Source organism: Penicillium digitatum, chromosome 5 (assembly GCF_016767815.1).
Source record: "Penicillium digitatum chromosome 5, complete sequence".
NCBI lineage: Eukaryota > Fungi > Ascomycota > Eurotiomycetes > Eurotiales > Aspergillaceae > Penicillium > Penicillium digitatum.
In genome coordinates this window covers 1200669-1222968 of record NC_089388.1, presented here as the reverse complement: position 1 = coordinate 1222968, position 22300 = coordinate 1200669, and the positions used below count along the sequence as shown (strand labels likewise).

The 22300-nt window shown below is 48.2% G+C and overlaps 6 protein-coding genes and 2 non-coding genes across 8 annotated transcripts; 5 read left to right on the top strand and 3 right to left on the bottom strand.

Moving 5' to 3' along the window:
- Positions 1–485: 485 nt before the first annotated feature.
- Pdw03_1638 (uncharacterized protein) lies at positions 486–859 on the top strand (the record flags this gene model as incomplete). Its single annotated transcript, XM_066099961.1, has 3 exons — positions 486–580; positions 638–797; positions 857–859. The coding sequence occupies 3 exons, from the start codon at positions 486–488 to the stop codon at positions 857–859; spliced, it is 258 nt and encodes an 85-aa protein (XP_065957688.1).
- A 2641-nt stretch (positions 860–3500) lies between these two features.
- Pdw03_rRNA31 lies at positions 3501–3616 on the bottom strand. The gene has a single exon (XR_010715627.1). It is a non-coding gene; the product is annotated as a 5S ribosomal RNA (ribosomal RNA).
- A 1570-nt stretch (positions 3617–5186) lies between these two features.
- Positions 5187–5302, top strand: Pdw03_rRNA36. Its single transcript, XR_010715632.1, has one exon. It is a non-coding gene; the product is annotated as a 5S ribosomal RNA (ribosomal RNA).
- Positions 5303–6658: 1356 nt separating this feature from the next.
- Positions 6659–7960, top strand: Pdw03_1637 (initiation factor 2B related protein; the record flags this gene model as incomplete). Its single annotated transcript, XM_066099960.1, has 4 exons — positions 6659–6925; positions 6991–7215; positions 7300–7442; positions 7519–7960. 4 exons carry the CDS (start codon positions 6659–6661, stop codon positions 7958–7960), a joined length of 1077 nt encoding a protein of 358 aa, XP_065957687.1.
- A 482-nt stretch (positions 7961–8442) lies between these two features.
- On the top strand, positions 8443–9135 carry Pdw03_1636 (Acyl-CoA N-acyltransferase; the record flags this gene model as incomplete). Its single annotated transcript, XM_014683104.1, has 2 exons — positions 8443–8836; positions 8975–9135. 2 exons carry the CDS (start codon positions 8443–8445, stop codon positions 9133–9135), a joined length of 555 nt encoding a protein of 184 aa, XP_014538590.1.
- Positions 9136–11816: 2681 nt separating this feature from the next.
- On the top strand, positions 11817–13613 carry Pdw03_1635 (Major facilitator superfamily, general substrate transporter; the record flags this gene model as incomplete). The annotated part of the gene is made up of 4 exons (XM_014683105.1): positions 11817–12033; positions 12085–12354; positions 12408–13081; positions 13149–13613. 4 exons carry the CDS (start codon positions 11817–11819, stop codon positions 13611–13613), a joined length of 1626 nt encoding a protein of 541 aa, XP_014538591.1.
- A 1097-nt stretch (positions 13614–14710) lies between these two features.
- On the bottom strand, positions 14711–17015 carry Pdw03_1634 (C6 transcription factor, putative; the record flags this gene model as incomplete). The annotated part of the gene is made up of 3 exons (XM_014683106.1): positions 14711–15595; positions 15666–16734; positions 16795–17015. 3 exons carry the CDS (start codon positions 17013–17015, stop codon positions 14711–14713), a joined length of 2175 nt encoding a protein of 724 aa, XP_014538592.1.
- A 1691-nt stretch (positions 17016–18706) lies between these two features.
- Positions 18707–21066, bottom strand: Pdw03_1633 (Homoaconitase; the record flags this gene model as incomplete). Its single annotated transcript, XM_014683107.2, has 2 exons — positions 18707–21004; positions 21055–21066. 2 exons carry the CDS (start codon positions 21064–21066, stop codon positions 18707–18709), a joined length of 2310 nt encoding a protein of 769 aa, XP_014538593.2.
- Positions 21067–22300: the final 1234 nt, after the last annotated feature.

The window sequence follows — 22300 nt, the reverse complement described above, 5'->3', positions numbered from 1 at the left end:
AGAGAGAAGCTATCTACAACATATAGGTTAGCTAGACTAAGTACTAGGAGCAAACATGGAAGACACATGACTTCCAAAAAATTAATATCTTTTAGCGCTGCATTAGAGCATGTAGGCTACGAAGGAGCCATCACATCAACGGACCCGTTTCGAGTGATGGGCAAATGATTGGCTCTACGCAGAGCGGATGATGAAATCTTGTATCTAAACGAAGCGTATCAGTGTGAAAAACAGCATAATAGCAAGGACGATTTAGCTATGTGTCACAAAACCCCTGTATACAAGGGCCAAAGACATCTAGACTAGCAAATAGTTGGCCACAAAGCCTCGCGCTTTAACCGCCCTTGGCTAAACTGGAACTTTTCATTGGCTATCAAGTTGAGTAGATTATGCGCCCAATTCTGACCATGTCGCTTCCATTGGCTAGCAACTTTGTGCAATCACGCGCCAGACTTCGGGAAACCTGCCCATATATAGCAGCTGCGATGTGCATCTCACTACTCCGTATTCAGTACATTGTCTCACATCGCTCTAACTTCAGAGGAATTTCAGATAAGAAAAACACCCCGTTTTTAAACCAGTGAGTTTGGATTGCCCCGAATATCAGTAATTGATTCCATTTTTCTAACAATTTTAGCAAAATGTGTACACTCACTTATGGTCCCGTCAAGTTCAGATGCGGGCATGAGGAAGAGGAAACCTCCTTGATAGCTTGCAGAGAAAACTGTGGGCAGGTCAAGAAACGAGTTGCGGTTCCGAATTCCACTAAGCGATTCACTGTTTGCAACACTTGCAAGGTTGGTTCTATTATGACTGTCCTCCTAGGAGATTCAAATTACTTATGGACTTTCCTTAGTGAGACTAGCCAGCTATTCACACGAGCCAATACTGAGTACCGAGGAAATCTATTGGCGATGGGCCCCCTGTGCACTCTATACCTGGGTGTAGGAAAGTGAAATTTGTATCAGTTGGGGTCTTACGTTGATCAACCTCAAGCTTTCAACTCAAATGATACTCAAGTACTCCGTACTCCTTAATGGCTATATGCAGGGTAGTCGTATTTCGCAATTCACAAATGGCACTTTAGCACTTTGTTCTCTTAGATGCAATATTCAAGTGTATCGGGGATATTCTTTCAAATTCGAAGATTGCGTCTTAGAGGTTAGATGGTCTATTCAGGCTACTCGATCAAAGAGAAAAGGCACACGGATCGATTTATTCGGGGATGGGAAGAAGGGTCGCAACAGGAAAACCAGAAACAGGCAAAAATTGGGGGTTTTGACTACGTAAACCGTCTGAACCCCCAGCATGATTTATCTAACATACTGTAAAAGACACATTTCAGAAGAGGGGTAGACAAACAAGGACATGTAATGTGAGCATATAGACCAGGGCTTGGGGATCAAGTCTCAAGATATGAGCCATTGGAATGAGATGATGGAGTAAAGCAAAGAACGAACAGAATTTGGAGCAAAATCAGAATCTCTTCCTTGCGCTGTACATCCACATGAAATAACCTATACCAATTATCATAGACGTAGAAAGGAGCAATCTATTGCGATAGTTCAAGGAGTGCTCTGTCGGCTTTCGGTGATGAAGATCGGCTCTTATTAAATCAGCACTGGCATATTGGGCGTTCCAACATTTGGAGATCACGTCACGATGTTCAAGAGCCTCAAGATTGGGAAATTTCCGCTCAGTAAACATCCTCTCAATCTGATCATCGTCTTCGATGTCAGCAAAGGGTAGCGAGCCAGTGGAGACCTCATAGATGAAAGATCCAAGAGCAAAGATATCAGTTGTTGTAGTTCGAAAATGCGATGGTAATCGGTACCGAGTCTCCTCCTCTACAAGAGAGTCTAGATCATTGATTCTGGACCCAGCAAAGTCGCATAATCGAATCGAGAGATCATCAGCCACAAGAAAGTTGCGCGGGCTGATATCGGAATGAACAATACCACACGCATGAATGGTGGAAATGGCATCGATGGCGTTCTCAATCCATCGATTTCGCGTTTTCATGTCGATTGGATTATTTTGAGAGTAGCTGCGGACATCTCCATTTCGTAGGTATGGGAGTTGAATTCCTTGATCGGTAATAGCGAAATAATTTAGGATATTGGGATGGTTTTGTGGAAGATTTTGATAAACGAGCTTTTCCCGGGTTAAACATAACTCCGAGAATTCCTCTCTTCCCTCCACGGATTTGATCGTCTTCTCACTGCAGCCCTGGGTATTGTGTCTCAGAGGGGCCTTGAGAACATGGTCATGATCATTGCATATTTGGTGGATACATCCAGCACCCCCGAGTGTGATGATGCGAGAGGTGCCTTCGGGGCTTAGTAAAACAGGATGCCCGCTCATTATGGTGGCAATATGAAGTTGGGACTGGGGTTGGAAAGGGTAATGAGAGCAAGTGCTTAGAAGAAAGGGGCTGCGATTCTGTTGGGTCACCAGGTCAGGTGATGTAGCGATTTTTGCTCTCTATATACTTTGTTTTGTATGTGATTTACATGAGCCATCTTATAGCTTTATAATACAAGGTCTTCTATCGATACAGAGTACGGATTCTTTCGCTTCTTTTGCTTCTGTTCCTTATTGAGAGAGATGGTATTCAGTCTACAAATGAAGCTATAGATGAAACTGGAAATCTCTTGATACGTTGTAAGAGAGAGAAGTGACGATGTCGTCGGATTCATGCCTGTCTCACTAACACAAGACGATGAGATCTCGAAGCCAGAGATTAAACAACGACAGATGGTACGTACGCTACCGGTACAGACGCCTACACGATTGACTAAACTTTTTTTTATTTCAATTTTATACTCCCCGTGCAATTTCCATTACACGAACCTTTGCTAGTGGTCCAGCTAGCAGAAGAGGCTCATAACCTGATGCAAATACAATGATAGTATGTATGCAGGTAAAACAGTATTCAATTGGATGGACGGGGAGAGAGAGAAGGTGAGAGTGGAAGGAAGACTATCTAGTTGGTCTATCCTACATGTGATGCCTGAGGCATCCAACAAATAGCTAGGAGGGCCAGTGCGGTAGTCGCGACTTATGTAAGGTGATCCTTAACCCCCCCGGCGCGACCGTAAAGCGACTATCACCTAGGCGACACACCGAACTGTTGACCGTAAATAAGCCACACACCGGTGAGTTAGTAGTGGTGTAGGACTAGCATTTAAATTCATTCAATAACAAGTTCGATTCTCCTAGACCCCCTTTAATATTAAGTGAATTTAATTCTCAAGAGGACATACGTCGACCAATAGAAGCTAGTAAAGGAAAGAGTTGTGACCAAAACAACATGTCTGCAAGAAGAAATGAGTATGGGAGGGGAAGGACACGTCAGCGGTTCAGGGGCATGCAGGATATTCGGGTGGAAAATAGTGGTGTTCATTCAGGGCATTCAGGTGAATGGGCTGAAGGGGCTGAAGAGTAGGGCGGCAAGAGGGGATTTCCTAACGATTAAAAGATTTTTGATGTGAAAAAAAAACATACAACAGTGAGGATTCGCTGGTGGTCACCCACCCAACTACTAACTCACCGGCGTGTGGCTTAAGTACGGCTGAGCGGACGGGAAGCCCTGTTTTCCACACCCTATGGTCGTATGTGACATATAGAGAGGAACAACGCCTTTTGACTTGCAACATCATGGTGATCACTGTCTTTGTGACGATCTGGGAGGATTTCTGCCGGAAGTTTCCGTCATGACGAGGTTTGTATTGTTTGATTGTTGGATCGTGACAGGACACCATAAAGGTTCCTGTCTCGCAGGTTTCTTTCTTTCTTTCTTTCTTCTTCTTTCTCTGTACTTAGTATTCTCGTTGAAATGCACTCTTTTACTTGAAGAACTGGCTGGTAACAGTCTTCAGGCTGATGCGGGTTAACTACATCATAGAGATAGCCGGCTTATAATCACTTTTCTAACTAAAGTAGCGGTTATGATAGCGGTACCATCGCATCTAATTCTTAATCAAGTCCTGATCATTAAGGCCGTCCATTGGTGGGTATGTGATAGAGGCGACATTTCAGCTGACGCCTATGGGCTGGCGATATTCGAGGATATCCACGTAACCGTGCCAGGCGCCCAACGCACCCTCTTTATGTTGATGCGTCTCAGTCAACGATCAATTTCGAAATTAGATACACTTTCTATAGAGCATTTATATACGAACAATACGAGTGATATAAATATTTCAATGCTCAATTTTCTTAACCCTTACATAGCCAAGGAAGTTCTGTATCAATTTATATTACATGGAAGGGTTTAAGCTAGGTGATTTGATTTAGACGCAGATAAGCTACGACTAAAGCAATCGCACATTAAAGTTTGACGCAAAATCTTCACAGGTGGTGGTTCTCATATGCTTCTTTAAACGTGTTTATAAACTGGTTCAAAATAACCTTTCTATTGAAAAAATACAGTCACTTATACCTATCTTATCTATTAACTCTCTTAATCATCGTCTGGCAAGCTTAAGGGATAAGAAAAGTAGTCAATAATTTTATGGAATTTGTGTCATTTGATATCCAGCTTCAAAATTTATCATTGACTGGGGTGCACTAACACAGGGAAGGTGTTTAGGAGCACGGCACAGTTGTCAGACATTTAGATCATGTTGGTCTCCCCCACACTATACGTTCCTATTTCCATGTCTCCACTTGCCCCTAGCTCCCTCCCTACCCACCCCGGCCATGGGGACAGGGGCCTCTGAGTGCTCAACACCAGCTGGTAAAGATGATGTCGAGATGTGTGGTGCCACCCTGAGACATGAACAAATGCCTCAATGGCGTCATGCCGAGACAGATAAACTATATGTGATGTTTAGTCAGCATTGTCCGCACAGATTGCTTAAAAGGCGCGGACCTTGTCATTATTTAGAAGAAATTCAGAGTATTTTTTCATACCATTTCAAGTGTTCTACAATCTCTTTCAGATGAAGTACCCAAGGTACTGATTGAGTTAGAACGGTGAAATAGATCAACTCGTCTTTGCCACACCTCTCTATAATCACCACGGCCTCATGCGCACTACTCATCTGAGTGCACGAGGATGTAGGTTTACAGCATGTCGAAGTGGCCTGGTTGTATTAAATCCAGCATGGGGGTGATGCTGTGTGTTGTGCTTAACACAGCCAAGGCCTACATTAATTCACTTGGCGGCCTCTATGACACATACGACCATAGGGTGTGGAAAACAGGGCTTCCCGTCCGCTCAGCCGTACTTAAGCCACACGCCGGTGAGTTAGTAGTTGGGTGGGTGACCACCAGCGAATCCTCACTGTTGTATGTTTTTTTTTCACATCAAAAATCTTTTGATGTAGTTGGCTGCATAGTCCAAAACAAAAAGCTGCCCGAGATAAAGCCGTCGGTGGACAGGCGTTGCCAACAACTGTGGTGGAACTCTTTATCAGCTAATTTGAAGCCGCCTCTAAGACTACCCTCTCTAAATGCCCTTTGAAAAGCCCAAAAGGTTAAGAAATTTCCTCATTAGCGCCATGTGGAAACTCCCTACAAGGAGACCTCCACAACAGGACCCCTATAGATGTGCCGGGCGCGCACAAAGTAGTATATAATTGCAAGGAATACGCTGCCTCCGATGGCCAGAATGCTCCAGTTAATTGTCTCCACTGTTGGGTCCATCGTAGTTGGCCAGAAGCTGAAAAAGACGATGATGATGTAGATGAGCATACCCGTTGATCAGTGTACCAATGATGCCGGGGCAATGGAATGGTCCCCATACCAGCTTTGCACCGGGCACGTTAACAATATCATCCTCGTTGTCATTACACCGGGAGATATCGCCACGGATGCGACGGTAAAAGAGCAAAACAGAAACCATCAGGTACGAGAGGTAGATACCCCGGGTGGAAGATAGTATCCAATTTGACTAGATGCATGTATGTTACATCGACTAGAATTGGAGATACGCGAGTGGATGATGCTAATGCAGATACCTGCTCCAATGTAATCGCAGGCCCGTTCTGCCCGACGCTTCAAGGAGGTCCAAGGCCTATCATACACCATGCGACAATGTCCACCGTGTTGATCACACACGGGGAAGATCCCCCAGGAAGTGCGCCATGCACTTCGCCACTGTTATTTTGTGTGGAGCGGATATCGGTGATGGCTACTCGCAGGGGAATAAGCAATCAAGGGTTAAAGTCATGCGAGGGGCCGGGCCAGAACTCGGGACAAATTCTTTGAGTGAAGGGGGAGTTGAACGTTTTTCGATATTACCCTACCCTTGTGCAATAAGTTGGCAATAGTTATATAGTAAACAATGTAAATACCGCCTAAGTGAGAGACCACGCAAAATGGCTTTACAAGAACAGGCTGAACACATATTGAACACCTATAGAGATCAGGACGGTATGGGACGGAAACGAGCGTCACACGAGATTGATGAACCTATAACACCCCTTCGGAGACCCTCGTACACACAATATACTGATAACTTCTGGGAGGGGATTTGCCTGCTGGTCACCCTTTTCTCTGAACCGGAAATCGAATGTGCGAACCACTTGATCGCGTAGCGATACTTTTAAAAGCACAAGGGGTGTTTTCTTCGTGTTATATGCTACAATACTTGCCTTTCCTTCTTTTTGCCTCCCAAGTTACTCACACCCCCTTCACATATCTCGATTCCATGGGGACACGATTCAAAAGTGATACCAAAGACCCGGCTGTCAATGTCACCACATGGGTTCTTTTGGTCACGATCGTTTTCAGTGTCCTTGCCAGATTAGTCACTAAGATTCGAATCTTTAAAAGGCTCACCACAGATGATCTCCTGATCATTGCTTCTCTGATCCTTGGAATTGGCCAGAGTATAGTTGTTTCGCTGGCAGTTGGGTCGGGTTATGGAAAGCATTCCAAAGACGTCTCCAGCGCCGAGATGGAACAGGTTATGAAAGTACACATCTTCTGATCTTGTGCTTGTTTCCCTTCTAGAACCAAGGCTAACGAGCTGAATTTCAGAACCTTTTCGCGGGGTCTTTTCTGTACCTGCTAAGCCTTACGTTCTCAAAGTTATCTCTGGTCGTGTTTATCCGGGGTCTTACACCATCTGCCAAAAATAAATGGCTCGCCCTAGGTGTTGAGATCATTGTATACGCCTGGGCAGTCGTTGCAATCTTTGGAACTGCATTTCAATGCTCTTTGCCTCATACTTGGGATTTCCAGAATGGCCAGTGCTTTAACCTGGTTAGTGGTGTATTCTCTAGTCCCTACTACTCCCTGCACTCTGAGTTCGAACAATACTAATTCAATTCAATGGGCTCTATTCAGGTAGCTTGGCGCTACTTCATCGTTATCTCCAACATCATCACCGATCTCGTGATTGTAGCCCAGGCAATGATCCTGATTTCTAGCGTCCAAACAACCCTGGGGCGACGCCTGGGTTTTGCGGGTATCTTCCTGCCTCGGCTCTTGTGAGTACCCCAGCTCTACGCCGTGCTCTCTCTCCCCTACCTTTAAACGCGAAACTCATCCACTTGCCCTCCATAGTGTGACCGTCGCAGCCATCGTCGAGCTCCCCTTTATTAAGAGAGGCACGAAAACCAAAGACCCAACGTTTCAGTCGTGTGAAATCACTATTTTTGAAGTGCTCATTCAGTGCCTCAGTATTGTGACGGCCTGTTGGGGACAATTAAACCCCTTCCTGTCCTGGATGCGATCGAACGGGCTCAAGCTCGATGGGGTAGAAGAGCCGAACTCTTGGAGCTACAAGATGCGGTCGCAAACACAGGGGCGATCCGAGTCGCGGGACCACAATGTGAAGCTCGAGAGCAACACAACATTCCCTTTCCCGATGCGACGAGATCAAATTTTGGTTACACAAGATTGGGAGGTCGGCAGCCAGTCAAGCCAGACGCACATGATGGGGGAGTCAGAGACACCTAGGCTAGCAACAGTAGAAAGTGGTCGTCCGGCCAACAGAGTTGCTTGATAAATGAGCACATTCAAGCCCTGTAAATCCCGTCTAGTCTATACATAGCGTGTATGTCTTTTTCTGGGACGTTATAATGGAGTACCGAGCATAACATTTGATGAGACAGGGGGTTATTGCCAAAAGCCAACTCCTCATCCGACTGGGCTATGCCTCTCATCACTTGCGGCATTTTGAAAATTCATCCATGTCGTCGGGGGGCTCATGAATCTAGGCAACCATTACATGTATCTGATCAGTTCGCACGTCGGTTTAAGGGTACTATGCGCCCCCGCTTCTCAAGACACCCCTTGCAATCCGCCTCAATGCCCTAGCAACCATTAGGCACGCCTTCTTCTCACTCCGGGGCCATTATTTCCCCAAGAACCAGGCACCCTCATTTATCCAAACGAAATAAATAGATCTGCCCGGGTGCAAATCCCGTACGGTGTAGTCAATCCCCTTTGCCTAGATCCTTGAACACGCACCCGACCAATTCGAGTATGGGATCAACAACCAATTCTCTCGTGCTAGAACCAGCAACAATCGAAGACGTCCCCGCCATCACCGAGATATGGTTCGCTTCCTTCACACAGCCGTTGATCAGGCAAATCTTCCCCAACACTCCCGGCATGCACCAATGGCATCGGGATTGGCACATGGCGGACATTCAGAAGTCCCACTACAGGTACCTGCGAGTAGTTGACACCGAAGCAAAAGATAAACAAGGCCGACCGCGGCTAGTTGCCTTTGGCAAATGGGACCTGGCCATGCCGGATGAGCGAGGTCGTCGCTTTCCGATTTGGCATGCGGACTCGCCTTACCAGCTATGCGAGGAATTTATTGCAGAACTGGAGCAGGCGAGGAAACGCGTCATGGGTGATGAGAAGCATTATTGTATGAATGAGACCCATTTTTAAAATCAAAGGACGAAACATTTGGCTGACATCTGAAACCGACTAAAAGACCTAGATACACTTGGCACGTACCCTGATTATCAACGGCGCGGAGCTGGCTCTATGCTTGTCCAGTGAGGCTGCGACCTGGCGGATAAGGATGGTGTTGCAGCCTATGTTGATGCCAGCAAGGAGGGCGCACCGCTATACCAGAAACATGGCTTCGTGGATTTCAATGCTCCCGGCTCGGAAGTGGCTGCAATGGCTCGCCGGAAGGCGGCTCCGAGCGATCGCACTTGACTTGTAGACTATAGTCAAATGCCGCAAGCTCTGTTATTGGAAAGAAGAGGCAAATCGATTTCACCTGACTGGCTCGGATTGTAGCTCATGCTTAGTTGTTAGGTCTCGCTGTGTTTTGTTTTGTAAAGTTGCCCTGTCACTGTAGTCTTCGTGGCGTAGTCTGACAGAATAAAGACATCATCACAAGAGTATCTCTCCTACTCACATGGCATCCGCCATTGAGTGATTTCTAGATTTGCCGGGGTTCAATACCCGGTTTTCAACGATTTTGTGTACGGTGTTCGACACTTGTGCCCACGGAGTAAGAGGATACTCCCCGTCGGTTTGCCATGATAACATTTTATAGTAAATTAGATTTGAAAAAGATGACGGCAAAAGGGAGACATGGAGATAATTGGATCACCCCTGTGGAATGACGCCTAGTCAATCACTGTAAGGAAATACCGTGGAGGGATCATTGGGACTTGCGGCTGTCATCGATTTCCCCACCATTTCCCCGCAGTTTCCAAAGAATTTGAACAAATCACTCCCACTAAGCCTAGCTGCGTAGGTGCTGAACGCGCTTTGAGAATTGGTCGTGCAGGATAATTCGGCTGGGTGCGCGGGAAGTCCACGCCGAATGATCGTCTGAACGTGGATTCTCTACCTCATGCCTAACTCTAGGCTTGAGTATACTTGGACATGCGAGATGTTTCTATTAAGCTGGACTATTTGCCCAAATCGGTCTCATCAAAGCTCCTCTGAATAGCTCACTTCTCCATTGTGATACCAATGACCCGAAGTGAGGCGATGGAAAAGTCTCACGCGACCCCACCATGAGAGATGTACATCAATGGAGTGGTCAACCAATTCAATCCCCGAAGAGTATGCTAATTGGAAGCCCAACCTAGCGTTTTAGCTAACGACTACATAGTGTGGTATGGAACGCAGGAGATATATCGGATCTCCGGCACCCTAGGAGGCCACTTTAATAGCGAGTCTGAGCTGGTGGCCTTCCTCCAGATGTGCAACATAGAAGACCGTGGACTTTGTGGCAAATGAGAAAGACAGGCACCCACAGTCACATGTAATGGACTTCCACGACAAGGCTGAGGGTCACGAGAGGTGATTGACGACGTTTCTAGTGGAGAACCTGCGCATGGCTGCTGATCTAGAGTTCTGTTCTTCGCCATGGTTGATTGAATGATCATAGAAGAAGAAAGAATCCAAACTCTACTTGAATAAAAATTCATCTTACGCAGGTAGTCTTTACAGAGACGTATTCGGACATAGTGGATGGCGCCATCATTACAGTGGCTATTGGAAATGGGGCAGAGCGCTGCTATAGCAGTTGAATGACTGCTGGCCTACAATCTCGTAGGCAATTGTGGACTACTTCCTGCATCCTCAATCTGCATACTAAACAAAAGGCGAGTGATGTAATTTTTCAACGATCGGTGTGCGATGCGTAAGTTACGACTGGAAAAGAGTACACGCAGAACTCGCTCAAAAGAGTTAGCCCGAAAGATGGGTTGCTATAGCCAATAGGCCGTGTAGCAGGAAACTGTCAAGCTACGATTCATATTAATGGTGGCCTGTAAGAACCTTGGCGCCCCAGACATCTTTGAGAACGTCACCATTTCAGCCAATGGTGCCACCAAAACCATAAGTGGGACCATTAATCATGTCACCGAGCCTAAGCACATGTTCTAGCTGCACGCATGCTGATAGATGGTCAGATTGTGACCAGGGAAATTGAATGGCCACAGCCGCACAGGTACCTCGAGTTTTCTGATCGTGGACTTGAAGTGGACTTGAAGTGAAGTCACAGCCAGAAGCTTCAGCGGGAAACAGCTACCGGTAACAAGCTCATAGAACCTGGTAAGATTCAGGGAATGTAAGATTGTGCCCATTAGCGGCAGCGCTATGATTAGTTTCCCTGGCGATGAACAGGGGGATGGAAATTACAGGGCTAGGTGACAGTGACCCACCACTGAGGTATCGTTTGCCTGGGTCAAAAGTCCAACTCTACCAATTTGCGACTAGGGCTGCGACCCAATCGAAGTGAACAGAGGGCTGGATTCGATAAATTCCTCAACATTCTATTTGGAAGCCCACGCAGGATAGTCGTTTGCGAGCGTCCCTCGCCTACTCCCCGCTTAATATTGCAGAATTAAAGGGCAAAGATGGTCAAAGCATGAAATAGAACCATCAGGAATTGGACTGTGACTTGTAATAGCTACAACTCCATATCTGTAAGCCCGTAGAATTCACGGGGAAGTCCGAAATATTGGTCTCGAAAGTCCCGAGGTCAATCTGGGGAAGTAAAGGCGGAGTTTTACCGTTTTGGTCAAGGAGTTGGCGGAGAAAGCCGATCCATTTTCGGCAGAGAACGTGTTACCCCGGTTTTTCAGGCGGCGATCGGTTTCGATCGCCCCTTCGGGGAATCTCGCATCCCCACCGGCGAGCCGAACGGTCTCTCATGATTGGATAGATAAATTCCAAGGAATTTAAACCAGATCCATTTCAGCTAAGGACATCCGAGAAACTCACAAACGTGCCACTTCATGCCGACGAGAGTGAGAAAAACGTGCCGCGTAACTACTAGGATAAATATCATGCCATAACCATCTTTTCCCCCATGGTTCATTGTTTTGTGAATTACATTTTTTTGGCGTGGATAACACAACCTTTCCTGCGTCATGGTGGAGAATACATATCCAGACCAACTAGCCGAGAAAGAAGGTGCCATCGACGCCATGCACCAGGAGCATAAGGAGGGTGTCAAGGTTGAGACTGTTCAGGGCTCACTGGCTCTCGACGTAGCCAGGCGGACCAACCCTCCGAACCCCTGGAGCGTTCAAATGAGAAAGCTATATTCGTTTTTGATTGTAGCATACCTTTGCTCGGCTGTAAATGGTACGAGAGAGAGTCACTTGATACTGAAGATTTTATCACTAACTAGTTCAGGATTTGATGGTTCTCTTATGGGCGCTCTGCTTCCCATTAAGCAATTCCGTGAAACCTTTGGCTCTGGCTTGGTCGGTTCTAAAGCCTCCTTGATCCAGGGTATGTACACAATTGGAGGTGTCTCCGCGCTGCCATTTGTTGGAGTGTTCCTGGATACTTGGGGCCGACGATGTGGCATGTTCACTGGATCCTGCGCTGTCATCCTGGGCACAATTCTTGGTGGTACTGCCAACCACATGAATCAATTGCTCGCTAGCCGATTCTTCCTTGGTACGTCTCTGGACTTCACCCTTTTGGAGAGCACTGTTGACAACATAACTTAGGATGGGGATACTCCTTAGCCTCCTCTGCTGCACCCGCCTACGTCGTCGAGATGAGCCATCCTGCCTACCGTGACATTTTGACCGGGCTGTACAATTGCCAGTACTTCATTGGCGCTATTGCCGCTGCTGGTGCTTGTCGCGGATGCCTGAGGTTTGAGAGTTCGCTCGCATGGCGCATCCCCATTTGGTGCCAGTTGATTTCGTCCAGCATAGTGGTCCTAACTGTTTGGTTTATCCCCGAATCACCTCGCTGGCTTTATAGCCATGGGCGCCGGGAGGAAGCCTGGGATGTCATTACCAAATATCATGGAGAGGGCTCTCGGGATAATGCCTATGTTCATCTGCAGGTCCGAGAATATGAAGAGGCGATCAACCTCGAAGGGACAGATAAGAAGGCATGGGACTTCAGAGGTCTGATAAACACAAAAGCTGCAAGATGGCGCCTCTTGTGTGTGGCTATCGCATCTTTCATGAGTCAGTGGGCGCAGGCTGGCATCACGACCTACTACATTGGCGGACTTCTAGCCACAGCTGGTATCACCGATACAACACGAGTATTGAACGTCAATCTTGGCAACACGATTCTTTCTGCTGGCTTAGCCTATCTGGGAGGTTACTTGGGCCCCAAAATTCGACGCAGACCTATGATGATTGGCGCGTCTATTGCTTGCACTGTGTGTATATTCGTCCCGCGTGGTTCTTCTTCTATCAATGTTCTTCACTAACCTTGTGGATATGAAGATCTGTTTTGCGAGCCTATCAGCCACTACCGGGGTGCACGCAAAGACACAGGAAACAGGAGCAGCCAATGCTTCTATTGTGTTTATCTTCTTGATTGGCGCTTGTTTCAGCTTCGGCTGGACCCCATTGCAGGCTATGTATGCCGTCGAATGTCTGTCCTACGAAACTCGGGCCAAGGGCATGGCCATGTACTCTGTCTTCACCAATATTGCCTTGCTGGTGAATCAGTTTGGATTCGGAAATGCTATCGGTGTCATTGGCTGGCATATATACATCATCTTGGCCTGCTGGAACATCGTCCAGGGAGTGTTTATCTACTTCTTTGCTGTTGAAACCAACAATCGAACCCTTGAAGACCTCACGGAGATATTTGAAGCCCCCAATCCCCGAAAGAAGAGTACGGAATCACAACAGGTCTTAGTTTCTGATACTGCAAACAATGTGGTGGAAGTCAAGTGTGCATAGGTTATTCAACCTAGTCTTTTCCAACATTTGTTAGCTGCCACGAAAATTCTACCATGTTTATGTCATAGAAACTCTCAATGCTTCCCTCGGCGGGTTTCAATGTTAGCTGTGTTCATGTGCACATGACTTCATGAGCATCTATGCCAGTCCAAAGGAGTGTGATGTCCGCCAAAGCCAGGTTTTAGACTTGGGATAAAATGAACTGCTTTTTCCTTGTGAATCTAACTGTTGACACTGCTATATTCTCCTCTCACTCCTGCCAACCAGCAGAAGTTGGAGGTAGGCTGGTCTCAGGTCACCAACAGAAACATATGAAGCTCTCTGTAGTGTTCACTGGTTAGTCTTTAATATTTGCAGCACTAACCCATCCACCTGCAGTTGCTATTTTCAAAACATTAATCAGTACCATAGATGACGACAGTAACGGGTTGACTAAACAAACTAGACTAGGCAAAAAAACATAGAGGATCGCATATATGATGGAGTCAAGGGGCTGTCAAGCAGGGAAAAAGACAAAAAAAAGGCATACCTGGCCCAACGCGTTGCCCACCGCCTATACCGGGTACTGGGCTGCGAATTCGGCTGAGTGTAAAATTCAGGTATATACCCGCGGGCAAATACAAGGGCTTTATAGAGGGGTTGTGGTGAATGTAGACCTTGGACTCTCTGAGTGATTGAAGTCGACCACCCAAGGTCTATTTTCGCAATTGCCCACCGAGTCCATTAGCACTTTAGCGATCATCTGACAATGATCTACGTACATCACACTAATAATTGGGACCGACCAAAATATTTAGATGCATGTGTGGGTCCAGACTTGATTAGCGCTCTACTCACCTGCAGGGCTGGACTGGTGAGACATGTCCCTTCTTTCAATAGCCCTGTTACCAAGTTGGGACTACAGCTTAATGCATTGGAAAAGAATGGGGAGGTAGGGAATAGAGTTTTCTTCGTAGGCTCAGTCCATCTTGAACATTCTACTGTGAAATACGGAGTGCAGCGCAGCATACACAGAAATGCATTAAGTTACAGATCAGTTTGGTCTCATGTATTTGCAACATGTAGTTATATACATCGGAGGTAATGTGATAGCGATCTCACGTGTTTCCTCCAGAGGAATCCAGAAACGACATTGCGGCTTCTTCATTCTGAGCATTGAGGTCAAAAATCTCAGGCCAGAGATTGCTATGATCCCAACTCAAATATTCCCACATGTGATGAGAGGAAAGTGTTTCAAAGGAAGTAGCAGTCCAATCTGAAACGCGATCTCGAGCGACCTGTTGGCCTGTGTTGAAAGCATTCACAGGAGGGGAAGTTTGGGGGTCGAGACCATCTCCACTTGCATCAAATGGCGATGCCCTGGGAGCATGAAGATTCGACTCGAGAATGCCCGATATAACCTCAAGGGAGCGTCCTGCGGTGTGCCCGTAAGGCTTCATGCGGCCAAGGGTCAACATGGCAGTTTCTACCTGCGTCTTGCAAGCTTCAAATGAAGCAGCGGAATCGTGATCTGCGACGCCAGCGGACAAACAAATTAATGGAACCATAGTGGCCTGGAATAACATCCAAACAGCGTTCCAACCGATCATCTGATTTAACTGGGTTGTTGAGGAGATATCTTGGATTGAACCTGCTGCAATTTCTTGGCATTTTTGGATAGCAGTACGTTCTTCAACCCGAATAGCCATGAAGGGAATTCGTCGCATTGCGTAATTCAGTAGAGTTGGGCGAAAAAGTAACATGCGATGATTGTAGAATCGCCAACGCATCACAGTGCGCACTGCATATAGTGATTCGGGACAGGGTTCGTAATCCTTGAGGACCGGCGGCAGGTCATGCCACCACCGAACAAGCTGCGAGTCCAGATCGAACATCTCCGTGTGGGATAGGGGTGGTAGCGCAGCCAATGATTCTTGAATTTTTAACGCAATCTTCACGAATTGGACATTTTCTGTCAAGGGGAGCACCTCGAAATAAGATTCCTGTCACGAGTCAATTTCGAAAGCGAACCTGGATGCTACTAGTAAAAGAAAAGGGGCAGGGAATGTGCACCTTATCAAGCCGGCTAGGCAAATTGACTGTGATGCTGGGGCCAAAGTAATCCATACTTGGTCGGCCGAGCGTTTCATGGCCCCAGGTCTCCAAACAGCAAAGTGACCACCAGATGCGACGTTTGAATTCCCGGATTCCGGACTTTTTAGGGTCGAGTATCGAATGAATATCGGAAGGTTCCCGCTGCAGGCCTAACGTAATTGCCATCCGCAGCGACGCCCCCATAAGGGAGTATGCGAGATTCGGCTGGCTAGTATAGTGACAATACCAGCCGCCCATGAGTCCTAGGGCCTGAACAACTTCAAGGCTGGGATTTCCGAGTGAACGGATATTTAAGTGATCCATTGAATGATCAAAATACACACGGTGGGCATGGTTATCTGCGCCTGCGGCTGTAATACTCCCCAGCGCAAGAACTATATTGAGAAGTGCAAGCCATCGATCATCCTTCCGACGGCCAAGTAAGTAGGTGGTACGAAAAGATTCTTCGTCTATAAGTGGCGCAAAATGCTGGAAGTTGACAAAGTACGCATCGAGTATTTGATGTTCTGTGGGTGGGGTATCGGATAGAGGTACAGCTTGCGACAGGGGTAGTGAGCTAGTTGGCTGTGGATCTTGGTCTTTACACAAGGATTGAGCGAAGTATGAGTTTGCTGCTGGATGGAGCCACGCGATGACCTTCAGTGCAGCCTGAATGGATGAAACACCTAGGTACGAGGTTGGGTGCCGAGCCGACAGGGATAATGCGTTGACGTCGTCCGAGATATGCCCAACTGATTCCGAGGCACTAGCACTGTGGATTTCATCGAGTTGCTCTCCGGGTATTGTATGTAGTGACTCCAAACCAGGCATCTCTCCCGATAATGCAGAGTCGTGGGTGTTTAGGGACGAGGCAACAATCGATGAGTCTTGAGGCTGAGAATGTTGGGATTGGGATCCGCCTGCAGCCATCAATTCTAACAACTTATCCCTTGAAAAATTGGCGATGTTCTCGGGAGCAGTGTCAGGAAACAGCCGTTCGAGTGTGCTTTTGTAGTCGGGTGAGGTTATTGTCGATTTTTCTGGCTGGCTAATTTGATCAGTTTCGTCAACAACCCCCCTGGGTTCGATTTTCAGCTTTCAGCTTTACCTAGGCGATGAGCGAGGTCCCGTATAGTTACATAGCCCAGGCTTCTTGTACCATCGACAAGCTTCACAGGGCTTCTCGCCATCGCATTTAATTTTGCGATGGCGACACGAAGTACAGGCTCGCGGTGTAGATCCTCGTCGGCTGAGTCGTTCACTCCGCCGTTTATGTTTTGGGTTACGCAACCCCTCTTCGCCGTTCTGGGCTTTGAACGCAATAAACATGACAAGTGATGTCAATAATAGATCGAATAATCAGATGCGGGGTAAAGTTTGATGTGCCACATGAAAGAAGTGAAATTCTGCAAAAGATAAAGGATCCTTGGATGTGTGGGGAATGAAAGGGTCTAGTCGCAGAGCCTGAGAGCGGGGTTTTTAGGCCCCCGACATGCAGGGGCCAGAATCTTGGAACAGCCAATGCGGGGTTCAACTGTGTATCCATGGATCAGGGGGAAGCTTTCCATGGGTTTCATGGGTTGCAAGTGTCGTCTCCGATGGGCAGGCGGTATTTGGGCTGTTCATAACACATTTCTATTGGAGTTGATAATAGTCTCACAACTATCCTCTATCGAATATCCTTTGGTATCGGTCCCCTATTCCAATTTTATCACAGCTCTGCAACAACACCTCCACGACACCGGGGTTTCTCCGACAGTGGCAAGATTCGCTTCAGTCCCGTCTGCGTGGAACAGGCGGAGACTAAGCCCATTTAGGCAAGAAAGAGGCGGAGCTCGGGACCTTACTGCGACAACTTTGGCTAGTCGTTACAATCAAGGCAGGTTCACGTGCTCGGTGATAGGGTTCTTCTCTTTCATGGTTTTGTCCTCAACAGTTTGGGATGCACGAGATGACATGCAGGGAGGAAAAGAAATGCACAGCCGCCGATTTTGCTGAATAGCAAGGCTTTGCCGTGGATTTCTATACTAGGAAGCTGTTCTTAATCCATGCTTTCTTTGAATGGCCTCACACCGGGTCTGCAAGGAATGGAGCAGAGTGCGAATTCCCCGGATTGATCCAATAGTACAATTCCACTGGTGCCAGATATGACTCTCTTGCATAGATCACTGATTCTCCTGGAAAGTTGCACTGAAGCATACCCGGGAAATCCGTGAGGGGGCGGAGCCACAAGCTTGGAAAGCTGGGATTCCCCACACTCACAGCTAATGTCCAATCCTGGGCTCTGTTCAATGTGTATTACTTGACTTTGTACGTCACCCACACCCCGAAAGAACGCAAGAAGCGAGATTTAGCTAAGAATGTGTGGCTTGAAAGCGGGTTCAAATTCACAAATTTTCGACAGCTACCCACGTGTCAACCCGCGAGTAGTTAGCGAGCTTCGGATATTTTTCGCCCGGATCCCCTCATCAATGACTTGGTCCAAAGTAAAGCAGGGGCCATTTGTATGTGGGGAGTTCTCGTGGAATGAGACAGCGAAGATACCAAGCTTGAAACTGCTTGAAACCGTCTGTGCTCACGTTCTCCGCATGGGTTGAATAACACTACCTACACAGCGCACTTTGCACCCAGAGGGCGTCATCTTAGAACGGGGTGGTGACGGGCGTCTTTTGGATCCTCGTTTTCAACACTATCGTGCACCCACCGCCGCAGGTAGGAGAGCACAACATCGTTTTGAGCTTTGCTTGATATCGGCAAATGATGAGGAAGAAAAGAACGAGTATCTCTGATGAAAGTTTTTGGTATATTCTTATTCGTTTTTAAAGACATGCTCTTGATGAACAGTCAGAACGCCTTCTCTATGGTACCTGATATTGATGAAAAAATTGTACACAAAGTAAACATGCAAAAACAAACAACGGCCAAAAGTGTGGCAGTGGCTACCTGCAACGCGAACCGATCATCATGTTCATTGGGCCGGCGTTGTCCAATGGCATTTGTTTAGCCTGGTTGAGGTGTCCTCACCCGGACTCCGCAACTTTACCCTTAACCCACGCTTCTAGGCCACCTTCCGCGATGATCTCCTGTACATTCGCTGGCAGCTCGCCGACCTGCTCGGTCCAGCTCTCTCCCGTCTCACCCTCCTGAACTTCAACAATGGAACGCTTCACGTCCCATGTCAAAGTCCAGCCTGTGCGACGCGTCAGCTGGCGCCCCTTGGCGTCACCAGAAGATGGCTGAGCGAAGCTGGCACGGAGGCGCTCAACAAGTCGGGGGACTTCAAGGCCCATGAGCGCGTTATTGATACTGTTTCGGGAGAAAATGTTCCCGAAGCTGCCAGCAACGACCAGTGGAATCTGCTTGGCCAAAATGGCAGTTGCGGCCTGTTCTCTTGATGATCCGCAACCGAAGTTGAAGCCGGCGACGAGGATGTCACTTGGCTTAGCGATGCTCTTGAACTCGGGATCGTAGTTCTGCATGCAAGCGGCGGCCATATCATCCTTCGAGACGTTGTCTTGGTATGTCAATTTACCGGGGTAGATGCTATCAGTGTCGAGATTGTCAGCATCAAGGAAGACGATCTCGCCGCTGATCCGTTCGGGGAAGCCTGGCAGAATCTCGGTGGCAGGTTTGGACTCGTCTCCGGCCGACTCAACCCGATCGATCAGAGATTCCATCTGTTGTAACAGGTTGGTGAGCTCGTTCTCGGTGGTGGGTTCGAGACCTGTGCCGAATCCGTGTTCCACGCCAGACCAGTTCTCTGGCACTTGGTAGGCGCCGGGGCCAGAGATAACGCCGCTGAGAGCACTAGCAGCCACGACTTCGGGACTCGCCAGGTATGCCAGCGCATCTCTCGAACCCATTCTTCCCTTGAAGTTACGGTTGCTGGCACTGATGCCAACCTCACCGAGCTCTAGAAGACCAGTTCCGAGGCCAATGCAAGGTCCGCATCCAGCAGGTAGGGGCTGGGCACCAGCATCGAGGAGTGCCTGCCAGTCGCCAGTGAATTCGGCAGCCTCTTGTTCGGGCACGGAAGCAGCCGCGATGTAAAGTTTGACACCGTCGGCGATTTTAGGAGTCGTGTCGGGGTTAGCCTTGGCGGCGTCTTTGAAGACCTTGGCGGCGGCCGCGAGATCGGAAGCACGCGAGTTGGTACAAGAGACGATGTACGCGCGGTTGACTTTGATGTCCTGCTGGACAAGCTCGTTGAGTGGTGTTGCGATCTTGACTGAATTAGGACCGGAGACGTAGGGCGAGAGAGTCGAGAGATTGAGGTAGAGCTGCTTGGCATACTGAGCATCGGGGTCGGCCGTGAGGGGGTTGGCGAACAGCTCGTCGATTCTTTCGTGCGTGATACGCTTCCGGGTTGTCCGGTCGTCAGACATCGCAGCTTCGGTGGCCTTGTATCGCAGCCAGCGCTTCAGAGTCCGGTCGATTGGGAAGAGACCCGTGAGCGCGCCCCATTCAGTCGTCATGTTGGCAATTGTCAGGCGGCTATCCACAAGCAGACTTTCCATGGTCTCCTCAGAGCCGGTGAACTCAATTGCATGGTTCAGCACGTCACTGTTGAAGAGCCCACACAATGCCACAATCACATCCTTACCTGTCACGCCTACTGGTAGTGTTCCGGTGAATGTTACCCGCGCAACAGGGGGAATCTGCCACCATGTCCGCGACGTTGCCCAAATACTAGCAGCATCCGTTCGCACAACAGCAGTTCCAAGGCAGCCAACTCCGCCGTAGTGGTTACTGTGGCTGTCTGAGGCTACCGCCATGGTACCCGGCCATGCATATCCCTCTTCCACCATAACCTGGTGTCCAATACCCCGACCCGCAGGATAGAAATCGATACCATGCTGTCCAGCGAAAGCCTCGATCTGCTCGTATTTCTTAAGATTCGCTGCGCTGGTGTTTTGGACGTCGTGGTCGAGGGTCATGACAATCTGCTCGGGGCGGTGGACCTTTGTAGCTCCCATTGACATGAACTTGAGGGCGACGGGCCATGAGTTGTCGTGAGTCATGCAATACCCGGGGGCCAGACTGATATAGTCACCGCTACGAACGAGCTTTCCTTCGGGGAGACCAACAGCATAGCGTTGTACGATCTTCTCCGTCAAGGTTTGCGGCGTGCGCCTCTGGGAGAGATTCTCATATAAAGGAATTGTGGAGGCGTTCTCATGCTGTGAGTGAAAGCCTTCGATCTGAGCGGAGGCTGTCGTACTCAGCGAGCGAGAAGATAGGGATTTCGAGACCGATCGCAAGGGATGATGAATTGTCCTGCTTGGGACGCCGAAGGTCGGAGTCCACCGAGGCCGACCCTGGGGAAGTCAGAAACAATTGGGTGATCATGAGACGAAGCTGTACTCACCGGTCTGCACATAATGGCGGCCGGAGGCCTAGCCACGCGCTTCAACAACATCGAACACGGAGACATTGGTGAGTCAACTCTAAGCAAACTCTTCCCAGTCCCCGACCTCGGGAGTTAACATGGAGCGGTATCACGTGATATGCTCTGGGGCTCGGCCTGTTGTGGCAAAGGGATTTCAAAGCAACCCCGGAATTTACAGGGCACGTGACATGTAGGTTAATCCCCCATCTTTTTCTGGAGAGACCGCACGTCCACCATACTAGACTAGCACAGCAACGGACGAGTTTGGTGGGTTTCAACTTATGACTCGAGATTTGTGCTACTAAACAATTGCAGTGGGATGCATCATTCCTTTACCGATGTACCCTACCTTTGTGGCAGGCCTTGGTAATCAGGACTCTCAACTCATTGATCAGGGTCGTGAGTTCTAGGTCTATGTCCCGGCACGCAATGGATCCCAGTTTCTCATTCGGGGACAACATCAGGAAGCACTTCCCACCCCCTCTATTTTTTTTTCTTCCAAAAGAAAGACCGGAAAATTAACATCGACCAAACGACAGAAAGAGAGAACGACCTACGCTTGCTACACCAAAGAGCAATACGTATCGATGGTCTGATGTGAGGAGAGAGATCTTATCTTTGGTAGACCTAAGTATTTCTCGACCCTTGGAAGTACTCTTTGAGCACGGCAACGTTCTTCGAACCCTGAAACCAAAAAGTCTTGTGGCATGATACACCCGGAGAAGATGGCCATGAGGTGCGAAGTAGAATTGCTATTCCTACAGGGAGACGCAGGTCGGACGGGTCGACCAATCAGATGGTGATCGAACCGTGCCTTGGCAGATGCATCCCAGTGTGACATGCCAATTCGATAGATTAGATTACGGATTTCGGGGGGGGGGGCAGGGGGGGCTATTAGGCAGAATCAATTTATTTCCCCCCAGGGCCCTTACTTGTTGGCACTTATCAGGACCACGGTTATCTCCAAAGGTTACGTAACCTACACACTGGCCGTCGGGTTTCGAAGCTGGAAAGAGCCATCGAACACACCAGATAAGGCCATTGGATCAAAACTGGGAAGTCTAAACTATACCTACCGATTACTCCATAGATACGTTGGGCAGTGCAAAATCAGATCAATTGAGCCACCGCTGAAATGGGATAGCCGAGGGGAACGTGCACACTGAGACCTCGAAGACGAATTAACTGAGATAGGAGGCACAACCCGCGTTAGACTGTTTAGGGA